General features: G+C 39.4%; 1 protein-coding gene across 1 annotated transcript in view; it reads left to right on the forward strand.

Moving 5' to 3' along the window:
- Positions 1–17347, forward strand: part of ntrk3b (neurotrophic tyrosine kinase, receptor, type 3b) — a 420803-nt gene that overhangs the window by 167607 nt on the left and 235849 nt on the right. Inside the window, exon 4 of the mRNA XM_041788625.1 lies at positions 2039–2107. Coding sequence (XP_041644559.1) covers positions 2039–2107 — 69 coding nt within the window. The remainder of the gene's footprint in view (positions 1–2038; positions 2108–17347) is intronic.

Raw genomic sequence — 17347 nt, forward strand, 5'->3', positions numbered from 1 at the left:
AATTTCTCATGGATTATCTCATAGAGCGCAGTAGGTCCTGCTTACAAGCACAGCTGGAAAAAGGAGGGCCTTTTCAAAACTATAGATTTATGTTCCTTTTTCAAATTTAACTATGTCTTGGAAATTAGTATATCTATCTTTTTCCTTAAGCTTTCACACGTAATTGTGCAAATGTGCAGCTGATGGAAGACAGGACACAGGACAGAAGAGTTTGACGGGCTGACGTATCCATGTATAAACTTTAAATGGATAGATGTAGGCCTGGTTTTAAAAGGCTCTCCTTTCCCAGCTGTGCTTGTAAGCAGGATGCGCTGCATTGCGCTTTATGAGAAAATGAATGAGAATTGAAGGCTGTGTGGGTGAAATTGTCAGTGCAGAATTAAATATTCTCAACAGACATCTTTGTTAAAACAAGGCTGAGCTAGCAAAACATTTATGTGTATATGTGTAACGGTTTATCAGAAAATGGGCATTTATAGCATTTCAAAACAAGATTTAAATATTTTCTCATTTACAGTATCTGCTTGAAACATTCTAAAACCAGCTGTCTGCAACTTGACAAGCTGAATCACTGGCACATGCATCAGACGGCTTGACCCTAGCTGCAGCGGCTCAGTTCAGACTGCTGCAATTCATACCAGTGATGCTCTAAAACATCTGTTTATGTCACAAATCATTGGTCTGACCTTGACCTTAAACTGCTCTAATTTGTGCAAGAAGAAATGGAGCTCAGGTTCCACTTCAACCAGGGCAAACAACTCACCAAGTTTGTTTTCTCTTGAAGAGTTTTGGATCTAATCTCAGTGACCAGAGGAACAAAACCAGGTCTGAAGTGTGCTACAAAGTTCTTAGTCTTATAGAAAAATGATGATTGGACAAAACATCTTCTCGCCATCTTTCTTCAAATAAAACAACAACTCCCCAGGACGGCACAGAGTTACGGCTTTATTTATAACCGGAAACACTTTGAGAAAACAAGGCATGCAATGTCTCCCTTAGCTCACAGCCAAAGTCGTGATGACCTCGCAATCAAAGAAAAGAATATTAGTTTTAAGGAAATCAGAGACACTGGTGAATCATTACCCCCTGTCGTCACGTCTACCCTGTTTCAATTACAGAATTTAATGATTTGTCATATAAAGCATCATGCACGTGCCACTCCATCTAATGGCTGTGTGGGTCTTTATCGTCTTTATCTACACCGGGACGTTGTGTTGCAAAGACAGACATGTGCAGAGCATTTAGCCATAAAACAGTAAATACTATAACATTAACATTAAAGAAAACCAAGCATCAGATAGAGTCTTAATGCCATGAAGTAATGCAGCACATGGGCTGATAAAAGCATGTGATAGTGTGTTTTATGACAAACTGCTGTGTCAATTCTCCCTCAGGGAGGCTGTATTTCATAGTAACTGTAAATATAGATGCCTGCTGTTTGTATTTAAACTGATTCAAAGTTCTGGTCAAATCACTTTGGAGGTTCTGGTTATTTCTTATTGAATTTCGCAGCTTCCTGAGCCGGAGGGGTTCTTTAAGTCTATTGAATTATTTGACTTGAAAGCGGTCAACTTTCTTTTATTGAGTTGGCTCAGGCCTGAAGCTACACACAGCAGGGCCTGTTTTCCATTTCTTTGTCAATAGCCCTTACTTATTTTCAGGCAGAAATGCAGCACTGTGCATTTCCTGTTTGCTTTTTCTCTCCCACTTTCTTTTATTTGAGCCTGATTGAATCTGTTTTATTTGACTGGGATTGAGTTTAGTTTATGTGACGGTGCAGATACGGATCACAGCACAGTGGATAAAAGAACAGAGAGATGTGTGGCCATGATAGGGGGAACATAAAAGACTAAAAAAATATAATTTTACCTCTAAAGCAAGATTAAAAAGTCAAAATGACCCTGAGAAAAGGTTTGCTAATTGGCTTCCTGAAACCAAAGGACAAAAAATGGTTTAAAAACTGAACACGCATGACACAAAGCAAGTGACATAGAGTAAATCATTTAACCTTCTCTTTGTTTTTCTCTTCCCTCTGCAGAAACTTGTCAAAGAATCCTCTCACCACTCTGTCATGGCAGCTCTTCCAGCACCTCCAACTCTCCGAGCTGTAAGTCTTCTTCTCCCGTCTGATCTCTCTCTTGTTGGCTTTTGTTTGTCTTTTATTAGAGCAATTTATCTTGGCTCCCCGAGCACTATCTGCCTCAATACAAATTGTCCTCACTGAATGCCATTATAATTCCTGTCTTTGTTGTACAAAAGCTCTCATTTGTCTGAGCATGTGTAAAAGACTGAACCTATAGGCGGTATAGTGGTGCTGTGATCATATAAGTCATTTGTTGACATAATTAACCCACACAAAGGAAGTGTAATGGCCTGGTAGGAGGAGGAAGTCGAACCCCATTCTCTTGTTTGTTATGAATATTTTAGCGTTCATTGTGTTTATGAAATGAGTTTGCTCTTCCGCCACCGGGGAGAACATTGCAGTGTGGACCCACTTGTAATTTACACATCATTACGGCTGTCAGCGCTGTCCATCATTTGAACTTTCACAGCTCCTGCTTCCTCTTATATAAAGCTGAGGTTTAGCCGGATGTGACACACAACTATTTCAAGCAGGCCTCCTTATTGTTCTATTTTCAGAGGTAGAAGCAGGGCAGGCCCTCGGAGAGCACGGCACAATGCTGATCTGGGGTAGTCCTAGTGCTGTACACAGCACGCTACACTGTCACCAAAGTTTCATACAGTACTTGGAGTATTTAGCTTCAGCTGTTATCTTGAGGGAAATGTATCAGTCGCCACCAAAACTGACGAATGTGACTGTTGGAGTAATGGCGGAGCCGTTCACATCAGATATAAAGACTGACCCAACATAACAGAAATATAACTCAATTAGACTGAATAGAATTGAAATAATGCAATGCAATTAATTCTACAAAATCCATTACAATAAATAACCAAAGCCAGGAAATCAGTGCAGTTCTGCTACAGGACCATAACAATGCTTTACCATCGATATACCCTTGAACTCTCATACTGATATCACAACAGCACAATATTTGTCCGTCTGTAAGTTCTCATTGAATAATGGTGTTTGTGATGTTTGATATGCAAATAAACAGCAGAAGTTGCTCATTAACATACTCATATGGCTATTCTGCCCATTGGCTCCACCAATCTAAGGCCTCGTCCACACGGAGACGAAAACAATATATTTTCTGTAAACACAGGATCGTTTCAGGAAATGTCCACGTAAGTAGACACGTCAGAACCACTGAAAATGACTGAAAACACTGCAGTATATATGTCAAGCCTGCAAGTGGCACTGTAATGCTGCCACAGAAATGCACCAAAAGAGAGAAGATAATGGAAAACTGCCCAAACTTTCTACTGGTTGCTCTACTGGTTGTTCTCCGTGGTGGACTTAAGAATATTTAGTGTATGCTATTCTCAGTGGTGGTAAAGGAGCATCTGGTAAAGCCATAATAAGCTCAGTAGCTTCTGCAGCATGAACCCAACCCTTTAATCCGCCATTGTTGTTTTGGCTTGACCCATGCATTCGGCTTTAGTGAGCTATGCTATGTGTGACGTAAAGAAAGATGAGGTTGGCTGTCCACATGGAGATGAAACAGTAAGCGTTTACAGATTTATTCACTCTGGGACGCGGTTTCAAAAAGTAGCGTTTACGCTAGTAGTCGTTTTCATGTGGATGAAATGCCAAAACGACAAAAAACTTTTGGGTATACTCCTGTATTCGTCTCTGTGCCGTCTAAGTGCCCCCCAATGCCTCTTTGACTATTTCCGATGCAGGCACAGAAGATAACGCATTACATTTAAACATCAGTTCATATTAAACACTCAGTCTTTCTATTTACAGAGCCAATTTATAACCAAAGTTATCTTAAGACTCTTTATGAAGAGGGCAGGTCCAGACCGTGCTCTCTGATGCATTATTATGAAGACTCAATGCTAACCACCATAAGCTCAGTGCTAGCAGCATTTAGCCTCATTTCAGTGGCAAGGAAACATCCCTTTAATGTGCAGAAACCTCAGGCAGAACCAGACTCATGTTGGCAGCCATCTGTCAAAGCCGTGCTGGTGAGAAGGGAGTAGGGGGAGAAGCAGGACGTGAGAGGAAGAGGGGGGGATGCAGATAGAGGGACAAGAGAAACAACAAATAAAAGACAAATGTTTGGCTGTCATGGTTGCAAACTTATCTCCTATTTTGTAAGATATGGCTATAACATCAATAATGATGGTAGCGATGTGGAGAATTAGCCATAATAGCCATGACTGATAGAAGACAGAATAATGCAATATTAGCATTAAATAGAAGTCAAAGTGTCACCAGGGAAGTGTGGAGTCCTGAAATGGCAGTCTGAATAGGGCTGCAGTTTCAGCAGACACCTGTGGCTTTACAAAATGCCTGAACACTGTTAAGAACTGAACAATGACAGGTTCACACTGGGTCAAAAATGTTAGAAAGATGAGTGGGATTGTGGTTGGCTAGAGGTATGGCCAGGGATATTCATGACGTTTTCAAGTTAACAGGTCAGGTAGGTCTTATCTTAATATATAATATATTTTGAGTGTGTTGCAGGATGAGCTTTCTATTTCAATGTGGCCCAGTCCTTTTGTTAGTTACTTAATACTGTGAGCCTTTAAGATTGTGTTGAAAGCAATCTCCAATTTGAGTCCAAGAATTAGCTGAGAAGATTAAAGCACTCAGTTGTATTTTTACATTTGGGAAAAGCTATTATTGGAAATTGGATGGAAAGTAGAACAGAAAAAAAGTCCAATGCTGTAATGTTGTTTTGCTGTATGTTATGTTGAGAAATGCAACAATCTTTTTTTCCAAGTTTAATAAGGAACTAACCTGACCGGCCAGACAGGACACTCATTCATATACGTAACTATTGCATGGGATTGTCTCACATCCATCTGGGCAAGAGCCTATTGAAAGTGTTTAGGAAGGGCAGAAGCTTTAAAAAACATCATGGAGGAACTTGCGGTAGCTGCAACTGTAACTGATTGTTGCTGGAGCCAGGTGGTGAAACAAAGTCAGCCAGGAGAAGTGTGACAGCATCTGTTTCATGAAGAAAGCTCTCAGTGTGATTATTTGCTCTTCTTTTAATAAAGAAATGATGCTGATTGGTCAGGTCCATTCTCAGGCTGGCACAATCGTTTCAAATTGGAGCTTTGAAAGACGGGTTGCTTGATGACAGATGTAGAATCTGGCCAATCCATTGCGTTACAAGGTTGGACATTTAACCATTAATTGGACAAATCAATTCTGATTGGAGACTCTGCTCAAAGATGCTCCCTGGATACGCCAGGCAGACTGTTTTGACTTTCCAGGGAGTGCATTGCTAGAAACCCCCATGTAGATACATTGATGACAATGCATGTTGAATAGTATGAAATGTGGAGTAGCAGCAGTTTACTCCATAGTAGCATGAGAGCCAATGCGAGGGTGCATGAAAAGCTCTGGGCTAGAAATGAGGATGGATGGAGGTCAAGCTTTGCCAGCAGCAGAGTGGAGTGATCGGCATCAGTGGAGCAGAGATCAGTGAGAAGCCATGTTTAAATGGACCACCTTGTTGAGAGAAGGAACGGTGAGTTTTCAGACAATAAATGGAACCAGCTGGCAGTCAGCTGATTTCAGCTTGGCATGAACTGATGCTAAGCTTCATTAATAATTTGACATCCTTTAAATTTTTGAAAATTAGGAGTTTTAAGAAGACATCAGTGCAGACAGACGGTTTTAAATAATTCTTTTTCATTCACTCATCATGTTATCAGTTGTGATCAGATTGATGATCAGGATGTTTAAGGCATTTGAGTAGAGTTAATCTTTGCCCTTTAAGACATCATTGCATTTGGATGGGCAGGTATTGAAATGTTCCCCCTCCAAGGGAAATAATGAGTGAGAGCCATGACAGAAAAGTTTGAGAACCATTGATCCTAACCTTGCAAAGCAGAAGTTGGCCAGATTCTCTGGATTTCACCAAACAGACACATCTTGCAAAGCTCAAGCTGATTGGCTTGTTCCTTGTGAGAGAATGACCAATCAGAGACATCTGAAGGGTAAAACAGTTAGCTACGGGCCGGGCCTAATTGAGGTGTGCATGCCGATTTTCTTAAAAAATGGCAAGATTTCTGTTTTGATTTGACAATGGCTGCTTTACTCTTTGCTGGCAGTGTAATGTTTTAGTTGATCAGAGTGACCTGTGATGAATGTGACTGACAAAGGGTTCATCTAATCAACTTTGTTTGTTAGCTTGTTTGTTCCTTGGAAAGGTTCTGCCCTTTCCAAAAGGCATCTATGGCAGGGGTCATCAACTACATTTGCAAAATTGCCAGCTTTTCCTTGGGCCCCCAGGCCAAACGTTGGGTGATGATTGAGATTTTGAAGCTACATTTTTCCAGGCAGTCATGTTGTCTGTAACTTGGTTTGACGCTAATATGCTGTGTCATGATTGGTGAAGAATACACTAAGTAAACATGAATTTTGTTTTGGTTATTGGGGAGGAAAACCTGCACTCTCAGAGACCCTGAAGCTGAAAGTTGTCATGAGAAAACACAGCTTCAATCAAGAATAGACTGATTATATAGAATCAGAAATTGGGATTAGAGCAGGGGACTGATTTGAGGAAAAGGAACCACAGGCCAGATTTGAACCCAAGTCCCAGCAGGACAACAGTCTATCTACACAAAGTGGTAGCTCATACTTCTGGTTAATTATTTGCTAATAACGATGGACAAGTGGACTAAAGATTTTTTCAGGGTGTTTTGCTTTTATCTAATAGGACAGCTGAAGAAAGACATGAAATATGGGGAGTGAGAATAAAGAGCACATGCACCAAACATGCACCGAGACTGGGAATCAATCCCTGTAATAGCTATAGGGTAATTACAGATGAAGACACCTTTTCCAATGCATTGATTCCTCCTTATAATCTTCTGGGGACTGGATAGGAAGCTCTTGAGCTCCCGATGTGGCCCTTGGGCTGCGATTTGAGGATCATTGGTCGATGGGGTGTTGCCCAGATGGATAACACTGGTTATAAATTGGCTTTATACACATTGAAATTGGATGAATGACTAGTGGATGTCAGTCAATTCCCATGGCATGAATTTGTGGATCAATCCAGCTGGTGTATAATGTTTCATGGGTCTGCTTGCCAGCAGATGCCTGTCAGCTATAGCTAGCACTAACCTGCCTCACACAGCACACAGCCTCGGCAGAGTAACTCGCTTGTTATGACAGTCGTGTTCATGCTGCTTATTATCCTGTGTTTACCATCTCCACCATGCTAGCAGCCTCATAGCTGGAATCAGCAACCTGCACAGTCACCCTCCTCCTATCATGGAAAGTAAAGAATATCATATTCAGGAAAGTTGTTTTAACACCCTAGAATACTCAGACTCTCTGTACAAATGATTCAACACTTTTGGTGTCTGCTAGACTGATAGCTAGACAAACTTTAGAGACACTGCATTTTAAAAGAACAGCATAAACGGCACACCAAGCAGGAAAGGTCATAGGTTATTATCACATGTGGTAGTAGAATGTCATTATTTTTAACCAAAAATCAGCTGACTGTCCTAATGCTGATATAGCACCTTTTTGAACTCATTACTCTTTTTTAACTAAAAAGAAAAAAAAAAAACAAACAAAAAAAACAATTAGAAAGGTAAAAGTGGGCTAACGGGGGTCTCAGCCTTTCTCAGGGAGTGTTTATGACCCTGCCAGCCTCTTTTTCACTGCTGCCGTAGAAAATTACAGAGCATTCATTCTTATCCATCGTGTGTAGGATGTAATTCACACCAGACCCCATACCGGCACTAACCGAGTGTCATCTCACTGTGGGCCCGCATCAGACGCAGATGGGCCTGTGAATCCCTCATTGTGCCTGCTATTTGGTTGTGAATTCCTTTCTTCACTGGATTGTAGAAGTTCTGTACTTTTGTTCTTTCACCAGCTGTCCAAATCCTCTCTGTAGAAGCGACTTTAGCCTTTAGCTTCTCTTACTGCTCGAGCTACTTCTTCTGTGTTGAAGTTTGTCATCATAATTTTTTACAGTATCAGTATATAAAGTGGCAGAATGGGATTCTGTTGCCTTCATTCACAGCATCAGCTGCCTATATCACAAAAAAAAAACTCTTGCATACAAAAAGTAGCAGTCTGAAGTAGATTTAAAACTTCTAACAATTGAAGTTCTTAATAATTAATAAACTCACTCAAAAAGGCAGAACTTTCTGCCAAAGTTTTGGTGATTCTGAAGTTTAGATTTCCAATTTTCTCTGCAGTGTTTGACTCACTATAAAAGCCTGCGGCTGTAGGACCCACCTCACTCTTTCAGATAACTATGTTTTCATTGATTTAGTTGTTTATGTATAACTGAAGTCATGGCTCGATTACAGTGATAATTAAAATGAGTCCCAAATGGCATTCACAGTGTTAATGAAACAACAAAAGTGTGCACACAGTAGCAAACAGACCTTACTTTTACAATACAGTCTCATTTATAAACAATAGAAGGGTAAAGAAGTGATATTCACTTGTAAAATTCTTAGATCACTTCTTTTTGTTTTTTTTTTCATTAAAATGTCAAAACATGCTGATCAGACATATTTAATGAAACTACAAAGAGGCATTCAAGAGCTCTCGTTCTGTTTTCAACATCACATTACAGAATCATGACAGGATTACATTTTAAACATTAACAACAGTTTTTGATTGAAGTGTTCCTCCTACAAAACTCATTCCTGTCAGTGTGGCTCAGTTTTAATTTTGGCAGCTATCTTAAATTTATTCTTAGTCTTAAGATTAAAGTTCTAGTCACTTTTTAGTCATGTTTAACCTTTAAAGTCTAGTCTTAGTGACAACTCAAAACCATTTTAGTTCGGTTTTAGTCATAATAAGGTACTTGCATTTAGGTTTTATTTTTAGTCAAGGAATTTATTTTCTTATAACTAGTTTGGTTAAATTGTAGAATTTATATAAATCTTAAAAACTTTCCTGGCTTGGGTCAATTTGAGCAGGGCAAATATAGGAGGCCATGACATCATCGGCCTTTATGGAAGATGACCCCGCCCCCCTACTGCTACAATGGTATAAAATCACTGAGTAGTTCATCTCAGTCTGTTGTTAGCTGATGTCACTGCCTTCATTAAAGGTTAATCAGTGTTGGGCAAGTTACAGAAAAATAGTAACTAGTTACAGTTACTAGTTACTTGGAAAAGTAACTCAGGCATTACTTTTTTCGCTTCAATCCTCTTTATTGTACACATCACATTCATTTGTGTTGTTGTGGCTGTGTGAGAGGAAATAACTAAATTAAAATGTCATATAACATTATAGCCATTTTCATTATGTTGGAACATGGTGTAACAATAGAACACAGTAGGAATATTTCTCAACTTTTGACAGTGTTAAAGCATTTTGACACTGTTGAAGTAGTCTCATATAGATATACTCTACTGACAGAGTAAAGATTGAATCCCAGATGCTCTCTACATATCTTTCTACATGGCGGTCCTATCCCTCATCTTATCTTTTTTTCTCGTTATTTCTGTGAAGGCAGCGGACTCTACAGCTTTTTTCAGAAGCGTGTCTTTAACAACATACCCTGCTACACTGTGCAGCTGGCGGTGAATTGAATCCAGCCTTGGTTGTTTGCATGGCGTGGCTCCTCCCTGCTTGGTCTGCCCAGCTAACATGAGCTGTACCTGGGTTAGCAGTGTTTGTAGCATCCAGCTTTCTGGAAACTAGTTTAGCCGAAGCGTATTGCTTAACTCGGCACTTTGCGAAGTTAAAATTACTGTTCTTGGAGATGGAAAGGTTTACTTCCCTGTTCTATTTCGTCCTTTATTTTTTTAGGGAAAAGTAATGCTCCTATTTCCAAGACAGAGAGCTCACGCCCGAGTGCTCAGCCATGATGTGTGTGCGTGCTTCAGAGCCTGTGTTTGTTTGTGTGTTTCTGCAGAGGCTGTTGTCTCTCCCAGGATGCAGATGTGTTTACCGCTCTGTCACATCATCTGCCAAAATGGATGTTTACTAACCTTCATCAATGAGTTGTCAGCTGTAAAAGTAACGAGTAACAAGTGATTTTAACTCTCAGTAGTTGTAACAGTGTTATTCATTTTAAAAAGAAATGCGTTACACCACTAGTTACCATAAAAAGTAACCGAGTTACTGTCACTCGTTACTTAGTAATTAGTAATGCGTTACTCCCAACACTGAGGTTAACAGACAGCTACATGCTGTGTTTTTGTTCATTATAAGGTACATTTCCCAAATCTATCAGCCACGGTGGACTACAGATCATTAAATTGTCATAGCAGAGAGATCTTTACCAGAAAACAGTAAATTCAATCCTCAACTTCTGTCTCTCTGCTCTTTCTCAAAGCCAAGCAGCTGAGCTATGATCAAAAGCATTTTTTTAAGTTTGAGACACCCATATTTCTTGAGTGGCTTCAGCTCATTCAAATAAACACTCAAGCACATGTTGTCTATTGGAAACTGTAGTTAACATTATGTATAGGACACACGAAGGAAATGTCACCTGTAGAAGACAATGTGCACAACTTTTTTTTTTTTTTGGATGAACTTTAGAAATAAAAAATTTGATTTGTTTTTATGCTGCAGCCAGCAACGCCATGTTTTGATTTAAAAATGCTGGTAAATTCAAGTGTGTTACCTAATTCGCTTCTCTTGCCCTGGTATTATTACTCTCCTCACCATGCTCATCCTAAAAAAAAAAAAAAAAAAAATGGGTTAAATTTAGCAAGAACAAGCTGTAAAATGGGCAACAATTGGCAAAAATGGGGAAAAAAGCGTGACGAATGGGTCAGGAAAAAATAGTTTAGAATTTGGCAAAAATTGGTCAAAAGTAGCAAAAGTTTGTTGAAAAAAAAGAGTGAAAAAAAAAAAGGGCAAAATGCTGGAAAATCAAAAGGTTAAAAGGAGCAAGAAGAAGTGGAAAATGGGCCACAATTGGCAAATTAAAAAAAAGGGAAAAAGTGACACAAATGGGTTAACCCTAAAACAAAGTTTTTTAAAAGTGTCAAAAATTTGTTAAAGGTAGTACAAATTAGGTAAAAGGGATAAACAAGGACTAGTGGAACAAGTTGAAAACAAGGACAAAATGCTGGAAAATAAATGGATCAAAAAAGTCAAAAAGAAGTGTCAAACATTGGTAGAAAAAGTGGTGAAATGGGTTAAAAAGTAGCTTGAATAAATAATTTCAACATCAGAACTAAATTATTGCTTGACACAGCTCCAAAATGAGGTAACCGTTAGCCAGAACATCAGCACCAATGGTACTGGTTCAGCACATATGCATTGACATCATCAATAAATCACAGCTGGGAAGGGCCAAATCTCAGGGTTTTTCAGGGCCCCAGCCAGCTCTGTGGGCAGGCCTGTCTATATGTCTGCCCTGTAATTGACCAGTTATTAGTCCAGGGTGTACCCTGACGCTCCCCAGTGACAGCTGGGATTAGGCCCCATTAAAGGCAGGTGATATAGATGGATGGATGGAACAGGGTTGAACACCACTGTTATAAAGGAACATGTGACATTTGAAGCCTGGTTTTCTTACTTAAAAATTCAGGAGTTAAATCAGCCGAATGTGCTTAAAAATGAAAAGTGAACACATTAAGTATGCAGAATGGTTTCTTTCAGAGTGCTGTATTATTAAAAAACTTTATTACTGGATTGTATAACTCATTTTGGTGCTCTTGAATACTTTAAATAATATGATGTATCGGGAGCTGATCATTTGTATTTTCCCCTCTGAATATCTCCAAAAGTGCAGCTTTAATTTCACATTTTTATTCCAGAGGAGAAGCACATCAGGGTCGTTGTGCCTGCAGGGACAGCGAAGAGTACAGTGTGAGGGCTTACAGTAAAATGACCTCACATTCCTCGACAGACAACATCACATGCAGCAAACTGAGAGAGCCAGCTTATTTCTTTCATTAACCCTCGCCTATCTGGATGATTTTCTCACATCCCATCTGGTTTCTCCTTGAACAACCTTTCCGATGTGTACAAACGGTGTCTTTGTTGTTCTGTACGTGAACAGCCGGGCTGTGGTGATGCCTGAGAATCCGAGTGAATGCTGATGAGGAGTGAGGCTTTCTGTCTATTCCATTTGGTGTGTTTGGTTAAGACTTGTCAGTCGGAGTGGCGTGGCGGCACAGACGAGGGCCGAGGCGTTATGCAAGAAGGAAGCCATGTGGAATCAGGCCTCGCAAAGAGGAAATGAGTCACTCCATCATGTGCAGAGTCTTCGACACAGCCCTGACATTATTACTCTCCTCACCATGCTCACCCTAACCACGTCAGCTCAGTGGGTGCCAATCATTCAATCACGCCAAATGAAGCATGGACAATGTGCGGCCGTTGGCTTTAATTATTAGAATAAAGCACAAGGCCATATCATTGATAAGAGCCGCCCCATGTAACTGAACCACACTGATGTATGTAAATAGAGGAGGATCAAACCAGCTGCAATAATTTCCGCTTTATGTGACAAAAGGAGAGTGTGGTCCTGTGCTGCGGTGCCGTTGTTACACCCTGTTATCTCACTCATTCTGGCTCTGTTAGTGCAATTGTATAACATTTTTGAACAATGAAAGAGTAAAAATTTCAAAGCTGCAACAAGATGAAGGTGACCTGCTTTGAATAGGAAATGTGCAAATAACTTTAAAGCTTGGGTCTGAACCGTAAGCCCATCACATGAATTAAAAAAGGTTTTATTACTTCATCTGTTGTTTTATCCTCTCAGGTTTTATTACACTGATAAAGCTCCTCTACAAGATTTACACTGTTAAGAGAAAAATGTTAAAGTACACATGGTGGTGCACTGAAACTGGATTTGTTTATACGTAACTGAAAAGTTGTTACAAATAAGCGGTGTGATTGGTCAGCTTTGAATTATTATTGCTGTACATTACTTAAGACTAAGTCATGAAAAAGACCAAAGTTCCTTCAGGACAAAAAACAAGAAGACCACACATTCTATGAATCGTCAATTAAACAGGACAAACACCATGACAGGCAAATGCAATTCAAGTCCATGTCCAAACCAATGCAGACACAGACAAACTGCAGACACTCCTACATGGAGATGTGGAGCATGCAAAACATAGCTTCTCCTCACATTGATTGCACAGATTAAAACAGTGTTTGTGTATCAATAGGTATACCATGAGACGGCTGACTGGAGAATTTTCATCCAAACCCAGTAAGGTTTTAGGTTAAAAGTGTCATAATCATAACCTAAAGAATAACTTCTTTGTGCAGACAGGAGTTTCCAAAACAGTCTGGCTGCAGACTGTTCATCTGGGACAAATCTCAGAATGGAAATACAAGCAAAAGCAAACAGTCTGCTTACAGGAAAATGCTGGTCCTCCATGAAAACATTGCAAGCATAGCTTATATAGCTCTGTTAGCTGTGTAAGCATAGATGAAGTCACTACATAGCTAAAGCTAAGCCCACAAAGCAGCTACATAAGCTATGTATTGAAGTTATCTATGTGGCATTGCCAACATTTGCTCGCATCAGTGAAGTCAACGTAGCTATGAAAACGTAGCTACATAGCAGTGTTAATGTCGTCGACTAAAACTATGACTAAAACTATCATATACATAGATATACATAGATATGTTATCTATGTTAGCTTTGCTACATTTGCTTAAGCTCACGATACTAAAGCCCACTTGGCTACATTGGTTTATGTAGTAGCATTAATTATGTAGCTAGTGTAGCTATGCTAGCTTTAGGCAAAGCTAAGGAAGCTAAAGTGAGCCACCAGTTATGTAACCTTTTCTAAAATGGAACTATACATAATTTAATCCCATATTAGAACCCTTTAGTTTTTACTCTATGTGTAATTGTGCTCCTCCAGTCTTCTGCCCATGGTTCTGGTTTTACTTGAGTTTTCTGCCTTTTTAACATGACCTGGAGTTTTCTTTCTAACATGAGTCTGGTCCTGTTGGAGGTCATGCCTGCCCAACACGAATCTGGTTTGACAGACGTTTAGAACAAGTCTGGATCCATTGAAGGTTTCTGCCTGTTTAACTTGACTCTGGTTCTTCTTGAGGTTTCTTTGCCTTTAACATGAGCCTGGTTCTGTTGAAGGTTTCTGCATATTCTACATAAATCTAGTTCAGTTCAAGATTTCTGTCTGTTCAATATGAGTCTGATTCTTCTTTAGGTTTCTGCCTGTGGTACATGAGTCTGGATCTGCTGCAGGTTTCCACCTGTTTATTATGAGTCTGGTTTGGTTCAAGGCTCCTGCCTGTTTAACATGAGTCTGGTTCTGCTGGAGGTTTCTGCATGTTTATATTCAAGGTTTTTGCCTCTTATATATTAGTGTAGTTGCCCTTCAAGGAAAGAATACATATTAATGCAATCAATAGAAATGCATTGCATAAAGTGATATACACAATAATCATAAGAATTATTGAAATTAAAATTCCAGTCAGTGCAGGACCACAGCCAATTCACCCAGTAGTCCAAATTTGAAAAGTCATGTGAACAACAAAACAAATTAAGATCATATCTGAAGAGTACATCTAAATTTAGCATACAGACTTGCAGTGTCACAGAGACTTGATGTGTGGTCCAGTGCTCATTATCCACATGGTGATAAGGATCAGACTACCTTTGTGAGGAGCAAAGAGTTAAAAGAGAAGAGGAAAATTGACTCCCCCTCAGTCAGTGTACATTAAGTCTGTTTTCCTCTTATCAGTCTCTCCTTATCAGACCTGGTGAAGTGTAGCTGCAAAACAGTATCTTTTGTTTTGCAGGTTGGTTGCACAGATATTTCACACTCCTTGCAGTATCTTAATATCAGTGACAATGACAATGCTATCAGTGAAATCTCAATAATCTCAAGTCTTTTGTAGCTCCTGTGAAAAGACCCCAACATCACATTGAAGCTCTACAATAGAAGTCTGCTGTGTGCTGCCTCTGGATGAGACGCAGATAATCGGCTCTGCCTCTTTGTCTGCGTGCCCTTTAGCCAGAGGAGCAGAGCTGCTGCAGTGTGCCGCGCGGCCCAGCCAATCACAGGCCTGAGAAACTGCAGAAGGGTGAATGTGGCGGCTAAATGCTAAATCTGCTGCTGAAGCTTCCAGGGTGATATTACTGGAGATTATATGAAGCGGAGTTAGCGGCAATCACAGATACAGCCGTCCTCGAGGAAGCTCATTCTGTCTGGTCCACAAAAAGAGTAAAATATTCTCCGTCTTTAGTAACTGAAGCGAGGTGCCCGAGGCAATGTGCATCACCAATCCCTTTATTCTGTTAGCACTTCTTTAATCCCGGCTCTCTGGAAAGCAGGGGCCGATGCAAAGTCAAACATTTACGCCTCTCACTGCAAAATGGATTTCTCTTTGAATATGGATGAAATATGAATAGATCAAACCTGTAATCTTCTGATTTGACTGCCAGTGGATTAGGATGAATTAAACATTACATTTTCCAAGAGCTGCATGACAGGTAAATTACTCAGTTCTAACCCTCATTTTATTAGAAGCCCAACTGCACTCGGGGCACACTTTTAGTAAAATACATGACATGTACTGTGACTCCTGAAAAACTTCAAAGAGTGACTTGCAGGAGGAAACTGGAGTGTTGAAATCATAAAGGACCAGGAGCAGAGGCAGCCTCTACAGGTTAGTTTCAAAACTGGACCACCTGCTATGAAAAAAAAAATCAAGAAAAAAAACTGTTTCTGATGAACCTTTTTCAATTAAAGCAGCTAGAAGTAAATATGCAAATAACAGGCCTCCCCTTCCAAAGCAATGTGCACTGACACCACGTTTAACTGACAGGAGTTTACAGTCTGTGTGCTTCCAGCCAATATCTGTTTCCTGTGAATACAATTGTAAGCTTTCACTGTGGCTTTATATCAAAGTAGTTTCTTCTTCTTTGGTTAAAGTCAGATCACTTTCCCTACTACTATTTCTCTTTCTATGTGTTTTCTCAAGCTGTTTTTATCTTTATGGATGGGACAGCTGAAGAGACAGGAAGTGTAGGGAGGATAAGTTGCCACAAAGGACAACGGAGTCCGACCCACAACCGCTGAATTGAAGACTATAGCCTTTGTACATGGAGTGTGTGACATATCCCCTTGTCTATCCTTCACTCAGCACGATTATTCAATCAGTCAACCTTTATTAGTGTAGCACCAATTCATAACCAACGTTATCTAAAAACACTTTACAAAGAGGGCAGGTCTACACCATACTCTTTGATGTGTTATAATAAAGACCCTACATTAATCAGCATTTAGCAACATTGCAGTAACAAAGAAAACCTTCCCTTTAACAGGCAGAAACCTCAAGCAGAACCAGACTCATGCTGAACAGCCCTCTGCTGAAGCGGTGCTGGGGTTGGAAAAGGGTAAAGGGTAGGACATGGGGAGAGAAGCAGGTGGAGGGGCTTTTGCTTTGCTGGAAAGCTTAGCAGATAGCGAAGCTCTTATCCAGAATAAAGACTCAAGAAACCAAAGCTGAGTGAAAGGCTTTAGTATGGATTCTTATTTTATAAAACAGTGTAAGTATGAAATAATAGCATTACAAACTGCTCATACACATACACATTGTAAAATAAATCAGTAAAGCAGTGGCTCCTAACCTGGGGTCTGGGCACCCCTACGGGGGGCACCAAAGCTCTCTGGGGGGGTGGGACCTTGTCTGCACTGATGTTGTCAAAATTAGATGTACATACTGTATATATTATTCTAAAACCATGTTTGAAACATAATGTTTTAGGGCCAACCTAAAAGAGGAAAAATAAATAGAACACATTAAATCACAATTTTTGAGATTATAAAGTTGATTATTTACAAGTAAAAAAAAAAAAAATCAGATTTCAGAGTTTAGAAAATAGTAATTATACAAGAAAAAAACAGTTTTAAAAATTATTGTATTTTGAGAACTAGAAACTCAAAAATGTCAAGTTTATAAATTCATGAATTTACAACAATGTACAGTAAAAAAATGTATAAGAAACCAAAGTGAATGCAGTGGTTGGATCTTTGACTTTTTGACTGTACAGTCTCAATTTTCAACATATTACTTCACCCAATTTATAACTTTTAGAGTTAAAAAAATTGACTTTTTGTCTTGTAAATAAGTGACTCTTTAGACTCGAGCATTTCCATTTTTTGTTGATAAAGAAATCATCTTTATTGTTTTTTTTTTCTTTTTCTTGTAATAATGAATAGTTATATCTTAGCTATTTTTTAAGCTAATTTTGACATTGTTTTTAAATGGAAAATGCTAATCATGATTAGCATCTTCAGCAGTTTCTTACAAAAACAG

This window comes from Cheilinus undulatus, linkage group 1 (genome assembly GCF_018320785.1).
Source record: "Cheilinus undulatus linkage group 1, ASM1832078v1, whole genome shotgun sequence".
NCBI lineage: Eukaryota > Metazoa > Chordata > Actinopteri > Labriformes > Labridae > Cheilinus > Cheilinus undulatus.